This window comes from Syngnathus typhle, linkage group LG12 (assembly GCF_033458585.1).
Source record: "Syngnathus typhle isolate RoL2023-S1 ecotype Sweden linkage group LG12, RoL_Styp_1.0, whole genome shotgun sequence".
Classification (NCBI taxonomy): Eukaryota; Metazoa; Chordata; class Actinopteri; order Syngnathiformes; family Syngnathidae; genus Syngnathus; species Syngnathus typhle.
In genome coordinates, this window is record NC_083749.1 from 3,531,257 (window position 1) to 3,553,742 (window position 22,486).

General features: G+C 41.3%; 1 protein-coding gene across 1 annotated transcript in view; it reads right to left on the reverse strand.

Annotated features, from left to right (window-relative positions):
* Positions 1 to 623: 623 nt before the first annotated feature.
* The window catches only part of mmp17a (matrix metallopeptidase 17a), a 38,926-nt gene continuing 17,063 nt past the window's right edge, over positions 624 to 22,486 (reverse strand). The window contains exons 3-11 of the mRNA XM_061294098.1: positions 15,587 to 15,719; positions 14,999 to 15,134; positions 10,421 to 10,707; positions 6,529 to 6,705; positions 6,246 to 6,348; positions 5,201 to 5,283; positions 4,556 to 4,708; positions 4,178 to 4,435; positions 624 to 2,524 (exon numbers count right to left, since the gene is read on the reverse strand). Coding sequence (XP_061150082.1) covers positions 2,199 to 2,524; positions 4,178 to 4,435; positions 4,556 to 4,708; positions 5,201 to 5,283; positions 6,246 to 6,348; positions 6,529 to 6,705; positions 10,421 to 10,707; positions 14,999 to 15,134; positions 15,587 to 15,719 — 1,656 coding nt within the window. The 3' untranslated portion in view covers positions 624 to 2,198. The remainder of the gene's footprint in view (positions 2,525 to 4,177; positions 4,436 to 4,555; positions 4,709 to 5,200; positions 5,284 to 6,245; positions 6,349 to 6,528; positions 6,706 to 10,420; positions 10,708 to 14,998; positions 15,135 to 15,586; positions 15,720 to 22,486) is intronic.

Genomic DNA, 22,486 nt, shown 5'->3' on the forward strand with positions numbered 1-22,486 from the left:
GTGTTTCTTTGTGTGTCTTGGCATGTGTGAAGAAATTGACAATAAAGCAGACTTTGACTTTTGACTTTGATTGCTAACATCTCTTTGCTCTTTCATCCTTCTTGATGAATTTAATTGTTGGGGCTGAATGGTATCCAGCGTTCTCCTCTCACGTAGAGACAGCGCGACTTCCTCCCCGCCACCGTGAAGGTCACCGCTTCTTGCAAAACTGTCTCAGTGCCGAAATGAACTTTCAGGCTAATAGTTCTACCCGCCTTTTCGTATTGCCGTGCTCGAGCCTAGCATCCCCGCCAGTAAGGTCAATGGCGGATAATTAAAGTGAAAAGTCACGGAAAGAAACTCGATAGCTCCTTTGCAGCTGGGAAGGAGCCTCTAACTGAGGGTAACGCCGGGAATAAATGGTGATAATTACTGTACGTCATACTGTATATGGACACAAAATATATACCTGATCATTTAAATCAAACCAGACATGCATTTCAAATCAGTTCCACACCCACAGTAGCGCAGGCAGCCCACTCGCAGATCCACCAGGCTGCTGAATGAATTCTGGATTTTTTCGTTTTCCTCTCCAAAAAATTCCTCGAAATCTGAAACAAAACGTCCCAGCAATAATCCTCCAAACAGTGTGAGATTTATTTTCTTACAAAAATACCTTACATTATAAAACACATTTTGAAATAAACACTCTTCCAGGAGCGCTTCAAATATACTTGTTTCTAGCTTTCAAATTGCAGCCCATTGTTAGATGAGGAGGGGGAAAACAAATCCAGTTGCAAGCTCGTGGTCTCAAAAAGAGTTCAGCGATGAAGGGACGAAAGCTTTGCAAACCGGAAGCATCCATTACCACAAGAAAAAAAAAATACAACCAAGCTTCTGGTTTGTTTTTGTCTGTGACTGAAAACGATCCATGAAGAAAAAGTTCTGCGCGCTAACAAGCGAGAGGAACGAAGACAAAATGAAGAAGTCGCTCGTACGTCTACCCAGTGACACCTGTAAAGCTAACAATCTCATCCATACCGGGGTTTGTTTTCAGCTGTCACACACATGTCAGGGTGTCTCAGCTCCGTCAGCGAGAATATTCTTGAATGCCACGGGTTAATGCTTTCTGGAAGCTTCTCCTGTCACATGGGATAAAACTAAATGTCTTCTGCCAAAATGTCGCCATCACCACAATGTGGTCTGGAAATACATTGGGAACATTTGGGGATGTGGCAAAATCTTCCTGAAATTCATTAATTAGGTAAGAATCTCCATATATGGTCAACCGGAGGCCGGAAAAGACTTTTATATCCTTATATAGGCACATGGAGGCTGTTCAATGTACGTGTAGGGAAAATAAAAAATTCTTAAGTCCTTTTATGGGCATCTAGAGCTTTTCATGACCTTATATGGGCAACTGAGAACTTGATTTCCTTTTATGTTAGGAGTCTTTTAATTTCCTTGTAACGAGGAGAGCATATGTCTACTTAAATAAAACAACCTGTGACTATATAAATGAATTACGCGCATTAGTATTGATATTACGACCAACATTTAATTTGAATGGATCGTCGTTAACACTTTTTATAATTAATAGAAATCTGTGATAGGCACAAGCGGTCTATTTTTGAACATAAGTGGACGTATTATGTTCTGTGTCCACTGTTAATCTATTAGGAACAATTGAATAACATTTGAAATTTTGGCGGCTTTGTCGAAATTGGTTGTACCTAGAGGGGAATAATACCTTAATTAGTGATCTTAAATGAAGCTGGTGGCGTACTTGAAAGCCAAAAGTCAAATATAATTTCCTGTCTTCCGCCCCACAATCTTTCGTTAATTGGATTTAGTAATTGTCTTTTGATAAAGGTCAAACGGTTCTTTTACTTTGTGTGTCTACATTCTAAATGTCCCTCCTTGCTATATTTCATGTAACTTCACATCTTTACACAGCTGCTCGTGTCATCTTCTTTTTAAAGCATCAACTACCTTTGTCATTAAGAACGTATTGAAGTCCACCTGTATGCTAACTGTACAGTATGCACAATGTATACTGCAAGGCTTTTAGAGAAATGTTTCTCTCATGGCTTGAGAAATAAATAAGAGTGAAACAAGAATAAAAAATACAGCCTTTAGTACTCATAAAGAGAACGTCCCGTGTTGAATGGAAACTGGATGTCCACCAGTGAGTCTTAAGTACTTCCTGTGTTTTGGCATCATAGTTGGAGAGGTCGGAGGGCTAGCGTGAGCGTCCAGAGGGGCAGCAGGAGCCACAAGGGGGACGGGGAGGGCCGGGCCCCCGAAGGCGAGGCGCCGTCCGAGGTGCAGGAGCACACCTCGTAGCCGTTCTCGGCGTGGTCCGGGTGAGGGTGCGCGTTGACCCGGCTCTCGGTGCTCTTGGCTTCGGCGCCCGGCGAGTCCGACTGCATGTCGGTGCACAGCAGCCAGTCCTTGGCGATGAGGCGCGGGTAGTCGGCCTCCACCTCCATGTCGCTGTTCGGAACGCGCCAGTACTCCTTCCCTTTGAAAAAGTACGACGAACCTGCACCGGGGAGAAGCAACGCCAGATTTAGTGAAATTTCTCGGAAAACAGCCTTCGGGCATATGATGCAGAAAAGGTGCAAGTAAATAATACATGGCTGGAACGAAGCGGTTCTCAATATTTTGACACAAACTTCCATCTCCAAAATAAACACCACCGAAATGCACTAATGTAGAAAACCGATCAGCTAGCTTAATGCTAACAAACAATGCAGCTAGCTTACTGCTAAAAAAACAACAAAACACAATAGGCGGGCTATCAAAAAACATCAATGTCGCATTATTGAAACCCTTAATTGCAACTCAGACAAACTATAACAGAACTTCACAGGCATATATTCTTTATCCTCTCTGAAAATAATTACCACGGCTAACTGAGCAGTTGTAAGAGTCATCGTTGTGCCATCTAGTGGCCACAAGGATCCCGCACCAGAAGGTGCACACAAATGAATGGCCTTTCCATTCATTTCAAGCGTTTTGCATTACAAGCCTGATCGTGGAAGTAATTCAAGGAGGCACAAGCGTTTTGTAATTAATGCGCACGCTGTCATGACGATGCTCCCTCTACCTCCATATTAGCAGCTCCTCACTGCTTTAGTTATCGCTTTACCCCGCGCTCATGAATCAACGTGAAGGCAGATTAACAACTCCATTGGCCTCAAATTCCTTTCGCCAAGTATAAATGAATGTATGCTTATATTGATACACTCTGAGCCGGTGATTCCCAACCAGTGTTGGAAATGATCCAGTTGAACTTAATTGCTCTGAAAATGATCTATTTACTCCAAATAATTTATTTGTGTTCATCTATCTAGCTGTATGGTGACAGGGCGGAATCAGTCGTTCTCAAAACGTGCGGCTGTGATTTCTTGTCAATGTGAAATAGAAATAACGTTTGACAAACAATGCGCAACGTGCTTTGGTTCATAATATCAGTGTTTGCGGAAATCTAGGCGTGTCAAAGGTCAGATTGTCAAAGCCAAATTTCATCATAGGAAATAATTAAAAGTGAATTCATTTGATTCTGGGTCAAATGGCAACCATGATAAAATCTAACTGAACAGGCAGTGCTCTAAATAGATTTTTTTTTCCAGGTTATTTGGCAGGGACGAGGTGCAAATGACCTTAATTAGGAAAATATATGCAGGGTGAGCTCATTTCCATCTGGTGTCCCTCATCAATGTACCAGAAATGACAAGAAAACAGACAACATATTATACAATTCATAAATAAATACTAAGTCACACTAAGCCGCCATTTTCCAACAATCGTCGCTTATCCTGCAGGTGTCTAATCCCTTTTAATTTCCGTCTAGCTCGCTCTCCTTTTCAAACCGGAGCTGGCAAATATTTAGACACAGCGTGCTCCGATGAACACCCGAGTTGAACTTTACTTCACTGGCGAGCTAGTCCAAAATAAGCAAACGAGCCCGAGAGCACCTCCTGCTAATTACTTCTTCTCGTGCCAGGTCTGAAGAGCCACAAATGCCTTATTAAAGGTTCATCTCATCAGAGGAATCAATCCCGTAAACAGAACGCAAAGGTTGTCGACTGGCTAAATGCTACAACTAACTTCAAGACGTCTGTGAACTTTGTAGCTTTGTATTCGCCACTGATGCTACAAGAACCTAATGGCTAAAATAATTAACCCTCACCGTCGGACCACCTCATGGCGTCATCCAGATGCGGGGGCAGCCCTTTCCACAGCGTGCTATCTTTGGGGTAACCCAGATCCATCCGTCTCAGATGGTCGTCATAGCGCCAGTAGCGGCTGTCCTTGAAGAAGTAAGTCTTCTCGTTATGGAGCCACACAAAAGCCGCGTCAACGCTTTCCAAAGGTAGACCGAAGTCGCTGATTGGACGCGGGTAGCCCTCCTCCACAATATTGTCTTTAAATACCCAGTACTTGAGACCTAGACAAGATGGATACAGATTAAAACATGTCATATGGCGTGACTTTGTGTTCAACTGAAGTTTCTAAATTGTCATTACAAGATCCGGCCTGTGACCCCCTCAACCTTTGAGCGCCGCACCTTTAAAAAAGATGATTTTGTGATCTCCGGGCCTCTCGTAAACGGCGTCCACGCTGTCGACGCTGGGCGGAAGGCCTCTCCAGAAACGATGGATCTGAGCCGGCCGCAGGGACACCAGGTTCTTCTCTCGCGTTAGACGCCAAAAGTATTTTCCTGCCACAGAATTAAGTCAGTATTAACTTCAAATTGGATCTTTTTATCAACTTATTTTGCTCTCCTTATTTTACCCGTATTCTTTTTTTAATTAGCTTTAGCAACTCTATTTTTTGATGAAGAGGCTTTCCTTTCAATATCTCTTGAGTTAATAAATGCAGTATGACCTTTTTTTTTTTTTTTTTTAAGTCAGCAGCTAATGAGCAAGCAAAAGCACATTGGGCATTAAAGAGATAATACGTCTAAAGCCAGCCTTGTGCCTGCTGGAGTATTTTGTTCAGAGCATTAAATTCAACGCGTGCTGGGAGCAACACATCACTTGGCTTCCTATTGATTGCCCAATCGCCCACTCTGCGCCCACAACCGTGTCTCTTCCTTTCAATTTATCTCCTTTCACCTCTTTTTTTTTTTTTTTAGTCTCTTTCTCCGTGATCCGTCGGGCCCATCCGTCTGCTTGTCTTGTACACACACGCTCCTTTGAGGTTTAAGTACCTTTAAAAAAGAAGGCCTCCCCTCGGATTTGGGCAACGGCATCAAAGTGGCCGGCGCATCTGTCTGGGAAATCTCGTACCAGCCTGTGTGACAAACAATGAAGGAAGGAAGTGTGCAAAGAAACGAGAAGGCGGGGGGGGGGATAATAAATAGAAGCCGCAATTTGATTAAAAAATAAATAAATGCAGTCATCATGTGAGATGCGTGCGAGTGGACGTGTCTGGTTCAATAAGAAAGGTTAAGCTGAGCTGATCTCACACTGACAAGCTTGCTCGACACCCCCCCCAAAGTGCATTTATCCACTGGGATAATAAGTGATTTCAAGTAGTGACGTGTTTGGCCTGCCAATGATGAATTCGTTAGACCCACAGGGCTGCCACTGTGAGAAGGAGCCAGCTCTCCTAATATAAACAAACACATAAGTCCTTTCACGGCTGCTTTTGACACAACACTGCCGTCTAGTGGTCAAAGACCTTGGTAATGAAAGAGGCAGGTTCCCTACCTCAGGGGGAAAAAAGCTAATTATCGAGAGGAAACGAGATTTTCTTCTCTGATTGATTCCTAGGGGGCTCCACATTCTTTTGATTTTAATTAAAATGGAGTTGTGCTGTTATACACATGCGTCACTCCAATCGAGGCTTATAACCCGAACAGGACTTAAATAATTACCATATCAAAACGCAATTGTGGTAGTGACGCATGGCGTGCTGAAAAGGCTGCTATTCATCTCGTCCCAATTGTCGCTCTTCAAAAGAATACCAACAGCGGTCATTGGCCCTGTTATTCACTGACTATATCCGCAAAAGTGCGGGCAAACGCTGACTCACTTCCAGTTATTATTTTGTTCCTTTTAAAAATCAATCGCCGCATTTCACTGCTTACAATATTGCAGACAAGATCGAATAAACAACTTGACTGTGATTTGTGCCGTCGCTTGCGTGCAAATTTATTTTTAAGCCGTCACTTCCTGTTTGGATTTCAAGGTCATGTCTCTGACACCCATAAGGGGAAAAGTTGCATTAGAGGCGAGGCGGCTCCGACTTACAAAACTGACGATCTGTTTTCCGGGAGGTCCAGCAAGACCGGAGGTTCTGCTGTCTGGGAGGGGTTACCGGGTTGAGTGGTGTGAGAAACCGAATCTCTGACACCTGAAAAGGACATAAGATAGAACTATTGATTCTAGCGCTCACCGAGACTAATTGGAAAACACGTTGAGACACCAGGAGAAAGCGAAAATAGCATTCATAGAAATTTCAAGTGAAGCTAATTCAGCGTCATTCTGTGAATAAAATGAAAGCTAACTGATTTGTTCTCACAAATAGTCGTACCGTAGAGCTGCCAGACGCGGACTTTGTCCTCATAAGGTAAGTCGTACTTCAGAGGGTCTCCAACCGGACCCTGGTAGTACGGTCTCATGATGGACTCCATGGCCGAGGTGTGGACCAGCCCGATGGCGTGCCCGAACTCGTGGACGGCCACTGCGAACAGGTCCATCCCGTGAGAATCTGAAGAACACACAAACAAAAGGATTGCAGTGACGCAACAAAGTTCCACAAATATATACCGTAATTTTCGGACTATAAGTCGCGTTTTTTTTCATCGTTTGGGTGGGGGGGCGACTTATACTCAGGAGCGACTTAAAGTCAGAAAATTACGGTATGTATATGATGAGCCACTTAATTTAGTAAGGACCATTTTCTGCTTTACGGGTGCGACGAATATTGCCTTTTACAAATGAAGACTATTGGTTGAGAGGCATTGGAGGCGTCTTCGGTCGCTGTGAGTGCTGTCGGCCATGTGGTGGAGTGAGATAACTATGGTAATACCGCCCTAGCCCTCGGGCTGTCAATCAAAGGCAAAGTGCAAAGAGAGACATAAAAAAAAAAAAAATGGCTGCATGCATACCATAAAGTTCCAAAATGGCACTAAACACAATACTTCAGCCTACAGGTTCTGATATGCAGAGAGGTGAGCGTGTTCATTCTGTGGATGTTGTTATGCTGCCAGTACCCAAAAACAAATATGTAACCCGAACTGATGCCTGAGACAACACCAGGGCATCCAAACATGCCAAATTCGAGAAGCCAAGTCTCATCCCCAAGAGTAAACAGAAGCAGGAGGACATGAGAAGAGAATACTTCACAAAGTATGAATCGTGTCATCGTGCTCCCATTCCTCCCAAGGTTAAAAAAAAAAAAAAAGTGTACAGATGAAGTGAAATACAATAGCAACGAGGGCGGGTGGTGAGAACAAAAGTCACAGTCAAGAGCCAAACAATGGCACTGAATCACACAGCATATTATAATCGCAGTAAGCTAATGAAGCTTTTGAAAGTCGGATACGTTATTGAGAAAAGTAATTATAGCGATGCACAATAAACACAAGGCGTAAACTTTGGGTTTAGTACAGAATACTATAAAACATAGCCTGCAGCACAGATGGCTCGTTTAATGTGATTGTGGTGTAGCTTGCGCTGGCTGGATGGAAATAAAGAGACCAACTAGCCGACGGCTAACCTCTTTGATGGGATTTGATTCTTGGATCATTGAGGCATTCCAACCTTTTTTTTTTTTTTGCTACTGACTTCAGTAGGTGTGCGGGAAAGGATTGGAACCGCTAATGTCCCAGAAGTTGGAAAATTTGGTTAGCTGAATGCTAACGAGTTATGGGAACCCCCATCCATGGGTTAATGAATAGCATCGGGGTCACGGTGTTGTTTAAGCATATTTGAACACAAATGGTGGGGCAACAAATAAGAACTCACTGGCATATATTTTTATTTTATCTTCTGTGAAAACCAATTCAGCCATCCCATTAAATCTAAAAATAATGACATGATTTGATGCCAATTTTCCCCATTGTTGATCAAAAGCATTTTGTCAAACGCTCATTTTTGGTTAGAAAGTGACAAGAAAAATGGCCTGGAAATGATCATCCTTTCCTATGGGAAATTATGTTGCAAAATCCAAACAAAGGGAAGCAACATTTTAAGTTTGAATTACTTTTATTCTATTTGAGGTAGCAGATAGAAATGAATCAGAGAAAAAAAACACCTGAGTGGTTCATCAGCATGGTGTTGATTCAAGAAAATGAAAAGCAAACAACCAAGATCGGAACACAGCGGCGCTTCCATCAGCTTCAAACTCATAATAACTCAAAAGACTGCAAACTACTGTCGAGATGAAACAAAACACAAAAGCTGAACACAGCGGCACACAAAATTATAGAAGAGGAAAGTGTTATGAACTTAGTCATTTCACAGTAACGTGAGTTGGCAGCTTCAAACGGAGCTCTGTCACTTACTATAATAGAATCCATTAAGTCAGACTATTTTTTTTTTTCTGATTGAAAAATAAATGGAATTTAGCCACGGTTGGCTTGCTACTTCCTCCAAAACAAAATGGCTGCCAGGAATAATTCTCTATTTTTTTATTATATCGTCCGGCTTCATTGTACAATCCAGTGGCTCTAAAACACGACGCTTTTAGCACAAATAAACAAAAGCCACGAGACGTATCAAGGGCCTGGTTTGACAAAGACATGCTTAGCTTGCAACAAAGATGCTACGTTATTTAAATCTCTCAGCTACAACAGCATCGGTGGATAAATGGGAAAGAAAGGATCGGTGATTTGTAACAACTGTCTTGACTTAACACTTTGGGGAATAATCCTCACTACTAAGCAGTTTCAACTCGCTTCATGTGTGCTTATCAGTATCATTTGGTGTTTGTGAATAATAATTGTGCCCTTCCTCAAACACATAAAGGTAAACAGATAAGCTAGCTAGGGAATTTACGAAACATAATGAGATCGATAAAGGCTTGAAATTTGTCACATGGTCAATAATGCAGCTCATGAATACGGTTGGAAAAGCAAATAATGACTGGTTTATTATCTTAATCAGCATATACTGATTTTTTTTATATTAAAGCACATTTATTGACTGAATGTAATTTTATTGCATTCGCTAAAAAGCACGAGGGAGAATTTTTAATTGACAAAAGTCTTCATCCTCCACACATAAACAGTCAACTGTGTAACTAATATCCACTCAAATTTTATACAACAAAATAAATTGAGAGCTGCGAAATGATTGAGGAGTGTGACCAGATAGTGTCTTGATTGTAAAATCTTTGTCACGGACTGTCAGAAACTTTGAGAGGGTTCGCAAGGACAGACACTTTCACGGACTGCTTTTATCTCTTTTGGGGGGGGGAATAATGTTTGAAATTGCATATTAGTCGCCTTTACTGGAAAGAGTCCGAGTCAGATTTGATGATCAAACAAGAGCAGTGTGTAGGACTTGCTCGAATCATACAAGCCAATAAAAAAATGGGATAAAATGAAGGACACGTATTTTAAGAGACTTAGCATTGGACTGCAAATGTTTGGCGACTTATAATGAGGTTTGATTTGGCGACATTTTTGTGATGACTGAGTGATTTTAATGAGGTCACCAAAGGCACTTTGAAAGTTATCTTGAGCCATCAAATGGAGGTGAAGAACACAACCTTGTGAAAATGACACTTTAGGATTTATCTTCCATCCGTCCGTTTACTTTTTAAATTCGTAAATATTCAATCGGAATATATTAGCAGACTGGCAAGAAGAAAAAAAGAGAAAGCGGGGAAAAAAAAGGGGGTCGCTAATGCTTTTACTACTTGCTGGCATATGCTGCGTCTTCAGCTCTCCACAGGGGGCTTGAAGCAAAATATAAAATTGTGTAATGTGTCATCTATCTTTGTAGCTCTATTTTCATAAAATATCTGAGGGCCAACAGAAACTCAGCGGAATACGAGAAAAAAAGCATAATTGTAATTTTGACAGCTATGAGACTTTTCATTCAATAGAGACTTTCTTTTATGAAAATATGACTAACATTGACTGTGGTGATTGTTTGGAGGAACTAGGAGGAAATATTTGACACCTCCTTAAAAAGCTTAAGGGTGAAGAAAAAAAATCACCATTTTAGTCATAACCTATTTAAATTTTAAATTCACATTATAATGATAAATAAATATGAACTAAAGAGACTGGGACATGAAAGGGCCAAAAGGGAATTCTTGAATCCTTAATAACGCTTGTTCTAGTTTTGGCTAGAAGTCGCTATGGATCCGTGGAACACTACAAAATGGGCCTCATAATTTTTTTATACAAAAAAGAAATTGTCGTGCTGCTACTTTTCAGATTATATTATAAAAACAAAATGGCGCCCCCTACCTGGTGATCTGAAGGTCCACGCCTCATCATCGTCAAAGTGCGTATCCCCGGCTGTAAATCTCTCTCCAGGAAAAAAAGCGTGGGCCACCGTGCCTCCGGGCCCGTCGAAAGGGTAACCGTCGTTGTGGTCTGCCTTGGTGAAGTCGATCTGAATATCGGCGTCGCTTCCTGCCACCTCGTGGAAGTTAAGCGGCGCGATGTCACTCCAGACCTTCAGGGCGTAATGCATCAGCGCTCGGACGGTGTCCCGGCCCAGTAAGGCCGAGTCCTTGGGGAACGTCCTCACTCTGAGACAAGAGAAGGGGACAGGGAGAATGATATCTTGATCAAACAGATTCTTATCCTTTCGACCTCCACCGGTGTTAATTGCAACTCCACCCGAGCTTCACATCAGACCTTTTGTCCGTCCCGTAGGAGTTTGAGCAGCCGGCCCCTCATCTCAGATCACTCGTGAAGGTGACCAGACGTTTTTTTTTTGTCAAAGTCACACCTGCCAGACGGGATTAAGAACTCCCAATTCTTTTAAATTGCTTCTCGAAGGATACTTTACAGTATTTTATTGTGTATGTCTAGCTTTGTTATGTATTATTGCTCAGGCATTATTTTAGCCACTTTGGGCCTTAACAAGCCACCATAACGCTTGTTACAACTGACTGGAACTTTAACAAGGGTGGCAAATGTCGCTGGTTGGGGAAAGGTGTCTCTTAATGACTCATTTTGCATCCCAACAGAGTGAAACCATCCTTTGGGCATAGACGTGTCAGTTTCCACGGCAACGCTCAGGCTAGCTGCCCTATTTAGCCTTCGTACGTTGAGTAATAACATTTTCCATTTTGGGGGGAGTAATTTTTGTCGTGATTAAATATAGACAGAAAATAGTAGAATAAATAATCGGTGGAAAAAAAAAAAATCAGGCGCCATTTTGTGTCTCTAATTTCATTTCTAAAAAACCACCGCGTCTGACGAAAAACAACCAATAGGCTTTCAAAGCGCCACCCTTTTTCGTCATCCACATCAATTCCCATCTCTTTCCAAACTCGTCAGTGTTCAACACACCCACCGATGCGTAGGACTAATTTATACGCTCAATTACCAAATGTGTCAACAAGTGAAAGTATTAGTGATTCCAACTAATCATCACGAGGGCGGCTTGAAAAATGAGCTGCGCCTCATTGGCATGCATGCTCAAGCCACCTCCAAATATGATCAGATTCCCCGCTGAAATGTTCAGAACTTTTCTTGCTGTGATTTCCATACACAGATGTGCCCACGCCGTGTATTTATTCACACCGCGAGCCAGAATCACCCTTGACTGCTGCTCCACACTTTTCCAAGGTCGCTGCAAATTGCTTATCCTCGGCAGACAATTCACCTGCTTATTAAAGTTAATTTGGACGAACGAGAGCGGGTGATTGCGTTCCGAGTGTAAATAAAAAGATATGTGTATCCAAATTGTGCGTGCCGAGCGCACGGGGGGTCATGGCGGTTAAGTCGGCCAAGGTCAGAGTACCGCTGTCCTGCATTTGGGATGATGTGGCGAGTCCCTGGGAAATGCTTGTGTTTACATTATGCGACTAGAGACGCATAGCAAATGAGCCAGGTGTTATTTCCCTGCGGTAGCTTGCAGAAATTGGATTGACTTGATGGACCTGACGCGGGGGTGGCATCCGTTTGTAAATTTCATATTTTCAATTATTGATAATATTTTAATCTCGAAAGTCTACGATGGATTTTGCGTCCTCCGCTCGACGGGATTGTCCTAATTAAATTTGTGCCACTGTGTTCATTTAATTCTTTAAACAAAAAACAAATTGCACAGAACAGAAATATTACATTTTACGCTGTGATTTTGGGAATGTGAATGTTTGTCTGTCTATGCACAGTATGTGCACTGTGACTGACTGGTGACAAGGACGGGGTGTCGTCTGGGATTTGCCCAAAGTCAACTGGGAAAGGTTCCAGCTCCCAGCAATCCTGAGCAGGATAAACAGTATACAAGATTGATGTGGCGCTTTTCTGTGCAGTTACTGCCCATTTGGCTGCCGTTAAAATAAACAGACAAATAAAAATTGATTGATTTTAAAAGGCTTATTGTATTGTAATCCATTCTATTCTAAAGTCTAATACCTCTGATGTGTAATTTAGAGAATTATTTTAAATTTAATTTAGAGAAAAAATAAATATATATCTGATGTGTAATTTATGATTACAATTTTAATTAATCAAAGTATTTTTTTTTAAAATTTAATTCAGAAAAAAATATCTCTATATATACACATACATATATAAAATCAAAACATGAATAGTGTTTACATAATAATATAAAGTATTATATAAAGTGTTTATATAATAATATTTTTTAGTACATCACAAATTTAAAGGCAAAGTGACTCCACTGCCAGATTCCGGTGCTTGATCACAGCATAAATGTTTACTTTCTTGAGATTTCACGAGCGTGACAAACAAGCAGCTGGAAAAAATAATAAGCTCGCAAGCCAGCCAAGTTTGCGCCTTTAAGACTTTTGCAATGGTGTTTAAAGCAGGCCGATGGCTGTTTAACAAGAACACAGCTTCTTCCGAGCGCATCGTTGACTCCCAGATAAAATACCTGAGAACACAGCGTGCCGTCCGAGCGGTCCGCATCAATCAAACGTAATACAGACATAAAGAAGCGCTTACGTTGTCAAATACACACACACACACGCCGTCGAGCAGTCGGTCGAGGACAGCTCGTGCATATTTTTATGCTTTCACAGAAGAAGGGATGAGATGTGCATTGTTGCTAACAGATGAGAAGGAAAGCGGGCAGAGTCGGTAAACAACAAGAGGCTTAATGTCACTACATCGATTCCGCTCGCACGCGAGCCCACATCAAATAAGCTTGTCCATTTCTAAATCCTATCAGAAGAATGTTATTCATATTGGACGTGTGCTTGCAGTACAAATTTGTTCACGTTAAAGCTGAAACTCCTGTCCAATGCAATTTGCACTACGATGCTGGTTGGGCTAATAATTTCCCCCCATGGGAAATATTTGCTCCAAGCTAAAGATGCTAGCTGTCATGAAATCGTGTCGTAGCTACACATCCAGGAACAAAAACTGTCAAATTCCTCGAAGCAGACATTTTAGAAATGATGATGACCTTAAAAGTTTTGTTGAACTTTTGAGGCATGTTATTTTTGTCTGTAGAAATTTCAGAATAATGAATAAAAACATATCTAAGTCATAGCCTTGTGAACACCCACCCCATTAAAAAAAAAAAAAAAAATCAGCAGGGCTCTTCTCCAACTCTCAGTGACCTTGACCGGGATAAGCAGTATTAAAAGAGGAAGGATGGATGTATCTAGGCCTTATTAAATAGAAATATTGTGTGTGCGTGCATGTCTTCCTTCCTCCCATGTGTGCTTTTTAAGAGTGAGTGAGTTGTGCAAAAAAAAAAAGCCGGGGCCCTATGTCACCTTGCGGCCTGCACCTCCAAGTAAAGAAAAGAGTTTAGCGGTCTTCAAGTTCGACACAATTAACTTGGCAATTAACCCTGGAGCACTTATTTGCATCTCCCCAGCGACCTCGAGACTAATAGGCTGGAACTGCTAACACTATTCAAAACAGAAAATTGTCCTTTATTTTTATATATATCCCTTTGTGTCTGGGAACTGCGAAAATTCAAACGAGTGAATACAAAGTTTTGCCGTTCGAGCCGACAAGCTGAAATGCTCAAAACTTGATGTCGACTCAGGTCTCAAATTAAAAGCAAGTGTAAAAATGTCTTTTTTTTTTTTTTTTGCACTAGTTATGCTTTACATAATACAATCAACTAATTGACATTGGTGATCTTTGCAGCAAAAAAAAAAAAAAAACACAACTGGACCTTACATACACCATAAGCTCATGCATAGAATTTCTCTCCCACACAACTCTGATCAGTTTGATATGAGCCAAAGAATATATTGTCAAGTGATACCAACTTTAACCTTCCGGTATATTTCATTACGAATCTTTTTTTTTTTTTTTATGGTCACTCCATTCCAGAAGTATCTGCAGAAGCATCATTTCCACAGCGTACTTGTTTTCCACAAGCAGGTACATACTCCAGCCCGAGGCAATCCTACACTCGGCTGAACTAAGACGACCTGTCGGCTGCACCTCAAAATTCAAGCGATACAAGCGCTAGCAAAGAAAAGGCGTTATTATTGTTACCAATGAAATCAATTATTTAGTTTTTTTTTCTCTCCCAACTGGGACTGATAATAAAAAGTAGGGTGAAACCTCTCGAGGGCGTTTGCAGAATATCCCGACGTGTGATTCTGGTAGAATAAATGATTGACGGGAGCTTAATTTAAGAGACGGAGGAAAAATTCATAGCGAACGTTGCCATAGCTTGTGGAGATGTTTGAGGAGAAGAGAAAACCGGGTAACGCGAGGACGCATAATGTCAACACAATCATTCTTTCTGCTTATCATTGGCAGACATATGCCATGACTCATATGTCAGATTTTTGATTTGATTCAATTTTCAGAAACATTAGAAAATAGAGAAAATGTTACTCCAAAGATTGATTGTAAAATTTAGATGAATACCTCCAAGAAAGATGCCTTTTGGTCCATTTGTTTGGAGTGTTCAGGCTACGCTTTCTCCGGCCCGCTGGACCCTCAAGTGCGGGAACATCTGGCAGAGAACATCTGGGGGTTTTCATGAGCCCCAATGTGGCTTGATCTGAGGCGTGACAAAAAAAAAATTAAACCACCCTGTTAGGTATGTCCTTTATTTCAAATTTGCTAGAAAAGAAAACAAACAAAAATGTTCATTGAGTATCTTCAGCACAACCACTCAGATTCAATTACAATACATTTGTGTACATCTATACATTTGTGTACACTGTGTTTTTGAATGATTATATTACAGATTGAAGATTGCTCTCGTGCCTACATTCATGCATGTGAGATGAGAAAGGGCCGGCGTGTGTTTGTAAATGGATAGCGCGCAGTGTATGAAGATTTACGACGCAGTGTTTGTGAGCCAGCGCGGGATGTGCACTTATCATTCTTCCGCTGTCACAATGTTTTATTCACCTCGGCGTTATCTCAAGAGCGATTATAAATTTGCATTCAACGCCCGGCGACACATGCTGCGGTCATGCATAATATACACGTCAAAAACATACGCACCGAAGACTCCGGTTTCCTTGAGTCCTCCGAACTTCTGCATGGCTTTGATGGCCTTGGTCAGAGCCTCCTTGGTTTGAAGTTGGCCGGTCACGGGGTCGGGGGGTGGGAGGTAACCAAACTTGCTCAGCCAGTCCTGAAGCGGGAAAATGGAGATGGATAGGTCAGCATCCATCCATCCATCCATCCATCCATCCATCCAAAGTCAAGTCAAGTCAAGTCAAGTCAAGTCAAGTCAAGTCAAGTCAAGTCAAGTCAAGTCAAGTCAAGTCAAGTCAAGTCAAGTCAAGTCAAGTCAAGTCAAGTCAAGTCAAGTCAAGTCAAGTCAAGTCAAGTCAAGTCCATCCATCCATCCATCCATCCATCCATCCATCCATCCATCCATCCATCCATCCATCCATCCTTACTTCCATCTTCCATCCTTACTTCCATCCTTACTTCCATCCTTACTTCCATCCATCCATCCATCCATCCATCCATCCATCCATCCATCCATCCATCCATCCATCCATCCATCCATCCATCCATCCATCCATCCATGTCAAGTCAAGTCATCCATCCTTCCAAACCATTAAGAATGTTGCATAACTAAGCCACTAGAATTAAGTCAGCTGCAACTGCCCAAGACCCCGATCACCCTCCTTCACCCCTCCCATCCCAAAATCGGTGCAAATCCCTTTGGCATGAACCTGCCATGCTCACTAACAAACCAAATGATAACAATCAAACCTGCACGGCTGATGTAAGAAGCGAAACTTAGAGGCGACCGCTGGCTCGATTCAGCAGCGATGCAAAGCCAAAGGAAAAAGCAAACGGCAATTTGTCACTGAATATGCTTTTGCGCTTAGCTGGTTATTCCCTTGGTTTTAAATGTTTGTGGGAGGAGAGTTACAGCCGAGGCTGTGTTTATGCCGATGAGCCGCCGCAGTGATATTTCTGGACTCATTTTGCCATGAAATTGCATTTATGTTCAAACCTGCCCAAGCCCCTTATCGCAATTCATCACTGGGCAATTTAGTTTTGTTGTTGTTGTTGTTGTTGTTGTTTGCTGGGCGCACACATGCAAAGACATTTCCAAATTGACAAATCATCTTCCAAGTTACGCTTGGCCTCTTTCATTCTCGCAAACGGTTTTCATCTACTGCAGGTATGCCAGGCTATTATGGATCGCAATAAATCAGCTTCCTGTTTATTCTGCTCCTGACAGAATTAATATTCAGTGTTGACTATATTAGCCGTTTTAACCTTCGGGTACCTCGAAAATCACTCGCCCACCTTCTTCCTTTTGCTTATGTTTGACAGCTGATGAGAAAAGAGTTTCCCCTAATTTAAAGGATGACTTTGTTGGCATTTTTTTCAAATTGTCATAGACAATCAATAGCAATTTGAATGAATTCTATACGTAAATGGATATTGTAGGCTTTGCAATTTCCATATCTGCTGTATCAATTGTGCATTGTTTGTTTTGGAGTCATTACCACTGGTGCCAATTAGCATTCCGCTTCTTCTTCTTTCTGGTTTTAATGGATTCTTTCGGGTTCTTTTTCTATCATACGGCTGCTGCTCCTGTATGCGGTGTGACAAAATAATTAATGGGATTTTGGTCACACGAGCTGTTGAATTCGATATTACGCCAGCAGGGGATGGGCATGAGAACTGATCATTACAAATTCATCAAAATTTGATGGAATTGAGCTACTATACCCATTAACAAACTCCTCTGGTGGCTCAGAACATTAAAATAAATGCTATTAATCCATTCTAGGCAATGCAAAACAAAAAAATATTTGGTTTATTTGTGAGAAAAAATAGCACTCTAATATTGCAAAACAATACTGCATTGAAATGGTTAAAAAGAATTAAAATTAAATCATCCGTCACATTTTTGGCTTCAATTCAAAGGACGGTGTGCGCCGTTGGGGGGAGTACAAAACAAACGTACAAATGTACAAAGTTTCTTGCAAAGCTTCAGGAACATTACACTTATTTATTTAGTTTGACAATTTACTCCATTTTGGAGTCAGTAAGCTTTGTAGATGTTGTAGAAACAATCTAAGTTTGCTAGCTTAATCTGTGATTAAGTGTGACATGAGTGGGTTGACGCAGATGGCTGAGGCTCTGGTCTTTTTTAATCAGGCATTATTTAGATACACAGAAGATGAGAGACAACGCTGTCAAATGATGTCCAACACTTTGCTTTTGTTGCTCTTGCATTTGGGGAAACATCCGAAGTTGAGCCTCGGCGAAATTTGCTTTGCTCTTTTTTTGGACTAAAAAGTGACACATATACCTGACATTAGCAAAGACAATTTTGGAACACGTCGACTGCAAGAGGTTATTTGAGTCCCAACTCAAGTCGTACAAGCTCATAAATGTTACTAAAGCTGAGAATATAATTTCATACTCAATAAAGTGGTGCAATGACAAAATAACCTCCTCAAATAAAGCCTTAGCTAGTTGCGCTTTGCCGATTTTACACAGGAAGTTGAACAAAGCTCATTAAGATGTGATGTGAGTACATTTGCAATATATTTTTTATATTGATACCGTTCGAGTGATTTCATTTATTTCCCAATTGGTTTCATTATTTGAACAAATTCTCTCAGCAGCCCAGAAGAGAATTTTTCTTTTTACGCTCGACTGGAGTTATAAAGAAAAGTAGGGACGGGTGAGTACAGATACGACGACATTCTGTATCATTTGTGCATACAATTATATCGTTATGTTAGATCCTCTCATCTCATTTGTATTATTATTTTTGATATATCTAGACTGGCTGGGTAAGAGTGGAAGTAAGGTAGTACATGAGTCACGTCAAGTGGTCCTTCCGGTACAGTAATTCAGAGAGTGAGTCACAGACATTAAGAGGTTCTGTGAAGGTAGGCATAAAATTAAATTATATGATTTCATTATTCATCTTGCATCAAGCATACATGACTATACTCTTAAAAACTCGGAGACTTTCCGGTATTATAAAGAAATATATTTTAGAATAATGAGGTATTTTTTACATTAGATTTCTTCTTAATGAGACGCTTTGAAACCGCAGTTGTTTACTTGTAAAAAAAAAAAAAAAAAAACTAGACTGAAAAAAGTAGCCGATTTAATATTAACAAGATGCCGAGCGATGTAGAAATACCAGCACACATCGATAGTTGGAAATATAACGTGCCCTCTTGACAACCCCCATTCACTGCTTCACTAAAGGTATCTGCTTTTTAATTATACAACGCTGTTTATGGTGCCGCTGTAAACCACAGCGGCAAACTCAATGCTGTGAAAATCTTGACAGCGCTGCGTACGCTGACCTGAAAATATTCCCACATTCCCTTTCCTATTTATATATGGATGTATTGGATGCAGTCATGTGGAATAGAGTGGGATTGTTTCTAGGTGTGTATTACATTTTTACTTTTGGTATGGAATTACTACACAGCAGGCGGTCAGATGAATTAAAGATAAATAAATACGGAATAAATAATTGCAGCGAGAATTCACCAAAAGTGTAAGCGCCAAAAACATCACGAACCACAGTTTCGTAGCATTCACTAATGTATTCTGAAAAATATCAAATACCAATAATCAAATCCTAAGCCTCCGTCCTTGAAAAAATAATAATTTTATTTGATCCAAAGCGCTTCAAATCAATTGCTTGCACACGTTTGCTATGTTATTTGAGCCGCTCTCTGATTCATTCATACATAAATTGTCCATGAGAATTCTGTAGGTCAATGATTTGAATATTCCATTTCATGCTACATTATCTTCCAGATAAAATTAGTTGTCTTCAAAATGCTGTGATGGTCCAGACTAGTACAGTTGTGTAAGCTTGACAGCAGCTATCCTAGTTCTGCCCATTTTATCTTTCCATCACGCCATCAACTTTCACTCCTACATTTATTTATATCCAAGAAAAAGAACAGATCCTAGTCTGTGCGCGGTTGTGACGGGAACAGTGAACGACTGAGAATAAAACCAAAATGGGGCGTGAGAGAACACTTGTGTCTTTAACTAGCTCCTTATTAATCATCATGCTTCACAATCCTGTCTCATGGGGGGGGGGGGGGGGGGGGGGGAAGAAAATCTCCTCCTTGCTCTCGTCTCAAAGGTCAAAGGTCCGCCTTCCTCTTTCCATCTCCTTAGAAACCTCAACTTGTTTTGTCCTCCTTCTTTTCGTGAGACATTCCATCCAACAAAACGTCTCTGTTTTCCTCAACGAACAGCTGTAAGGCCTTCAAACTGGCTATTGGCCACGAGTTACCGTGCTTTCCCATAGAAATGCTAATGATGCTAACGCTAGTTGATAAAAGTCACATTGGTGTAAAACCCTTTCAATCAGTTCTTGTGTAAGCGGTACCCTAGAGATAAAATTACGTTCTGCTCCAGTTTACAAAACAATTTCGGGTTGCTATGTCGTCCTTGGCAGTGAAAAAGTCTCAATTTAGGCGCCAAGTTTGCACCGAAATAACCTTCGGCAACCCAACTTTAAACACAATCTTTCTCAATTTACAAAGGTGACGACTTCATTTCAAGTCCAAGGTCAGAACGTTAATGTCAACAACTCTCGGAGGCTTACTGTGCAGTTAGTAGACTGTTGCTACAGAAACCTTTCCATTTTTCGAAAAGTACTGATGTTTGACTAATTTAATCCCTATATGCTGCCAACAACTTGGATTGCGCTAAAGGCGTTTTCTTTTGAATGCGGGCAATATTTTTCCATTAAAAACATTAGTAAATGTTGGAATGGATTTTTTTTGGCCCGGATCCCACATTTTGTGTGAAAGCGTTTTGTCGAGTGAGACGCTGGCACGCTCCGTTGTGTGTATGCATGACACTGACGGCATACGTTGACCCCCGCGGTCACGCTTAATCAGAGATGGTCCTTTACACCGTGTGTACGTGTGGTAACGAGTGAGAAAGACAATTAAACTTGCAAGAATGAAGCATGTGGGCGGGTGCATGAAATTAACGCTGGTTTTCTATTCTTCAAAGTTCCCGATTTTAAAATGGTATCGACCTCCACCGATACCTGATAACGATACTCGCCCATCCCTATCCAAATAATGATCATCTATGGGGGGTGTTATTAACAAATCAAACGCAGCTGACTGACTCAACAGTGCCTCTGCTGGTTACAGCCAAGTACTGCAATCCATTTTGAAACGAACTTGAAAAAAACGCCACACAAGTTGGCTTTTTTTTTTTTTTTCCATATTCTCTCGTTGAGTCAGATTGTCAGGAGTGGCAATTTTGTTCTTAAGACTACTAAATCATATATGTCAGTTTCCTGGCTAAGGACTGCCGGTGTGGTTGATTAAGAGGGAAAGCCAACATTCTTGGGGGTTAGGTGGAGTGTTTCAAGTGGGCCTTAACCTTTAAACAGCGCACCGCAAGACCTTGCATTTGAAAGTCTGCAGAGGGTTCTTTCATCTTCAGACATTTAGTGGACTTCATACAGTATGGAACAAAATTGCCCTGTGGTGGAGCGAGGCTGGCTGCCGCTTGCTATATGTGAACATGTGGGCCTGAGGACCATATAAAAGTCAGATTTCCTCCTATGGTGAAAAAAGCTATCATTCTTTTTTTTTTTTTTTTGCTCAGTCCCATAGATTATTAGCATTTTCCCCCTCCTCCAACGAGCAGTTAAAGCCATCAAGTATCCTCGGCCTTGGGATAGCGGTAGGAAATTGAAAGCTGAGTCGGTTTATTGAGCATTAGCGATCTGGGTTGTAAATAAAATATTTGAATCTATCAATATGAAATGGAAGATTTTTTTATGCTAAGTTATCTATGCCAAGTTTATTTTTACTCGGGGATACATACGTTTTGAGAGGGATGTTTTGCAATTCGGAAGAGGTCACGAGTTCATCGATTGAAATCAGAAAATGGTCTTTTGTTTTGTATCCAATGTTGGAGCTGAAATGTTTTATGTGCAGTTGAAGTCATTTAAGCGTGTGTTTGTACCACAAGGGGCTTTTGAAGTTTCCTCTCCCGTGGTGTGCGATTTGTTTGCTGGAGTCGGAATGCGGGTGCCTCAAAAAAGGTAAGTAGCCCGATACGGAAGGTCAGGCGATTCGAAAACATAAACACTTAGGGCAACAACTTTATTTCAAGTTAGATCTCACGAAAGAAGTCCTACTGTGCGACCTCCCTCACATTGGTAAGATTCCGAGAAACATGTTTTGCTTTTTCGTCTGCTTTTGATTGTCCAATAAAAACCAAACACAGGACCGGCGTTAAAAAGGGATTTTAAGGACCAATCATAAATTGTCATCTTGACTATTAAAATGTTTCTTTAAACTCAGTTAAATTGGATTTTTTTTTTTACATCTATAGCCGTCATTGGTAGAGAACGAATGAATAGATTGCCCTTTTTCGTAAGTTAAAACGACTTCGGTAATTATGCTATTAGGCTAAGGATTTGATTTTATTGTCCGTCCCTCACATGCGGTGATAGTCATCTGCCCTATTTGAAAAGTACTCGGCTTCACACAGATGGCAGCCCACCCCCCACCCCCCCTGCCTGCTGCATCACTCATCAGACAATAAATAAAACGCTCCTAAAATGGACCCACGCGACTGCCTCGTTGTAAAACCTCACACCGAGGTTTCGCCGTAGCCACGCTAGGCCATTGCTTAATTGCACATACATCCGGCATAATTTAATTTTGCGAGCCTACGTGAAGCCACAAAAAAAGTACGTGCTCCCGCTCGGGTCTCCGTGTCTCCTAGCAAGTGTGTGACAGAGAGGATTAAAATGCGGCTGGTAAATGAATCATTTAATCCCCATCTTAGAGACAGCTGGTTCCACGGAGAGCCGAGACACAGCTCCTGTCTGTTGACTGAGGCGTTGCAGGAGACAACAAAAGACGGGCGAAGGCGGGAAGAAATGAGAAAGCCAGG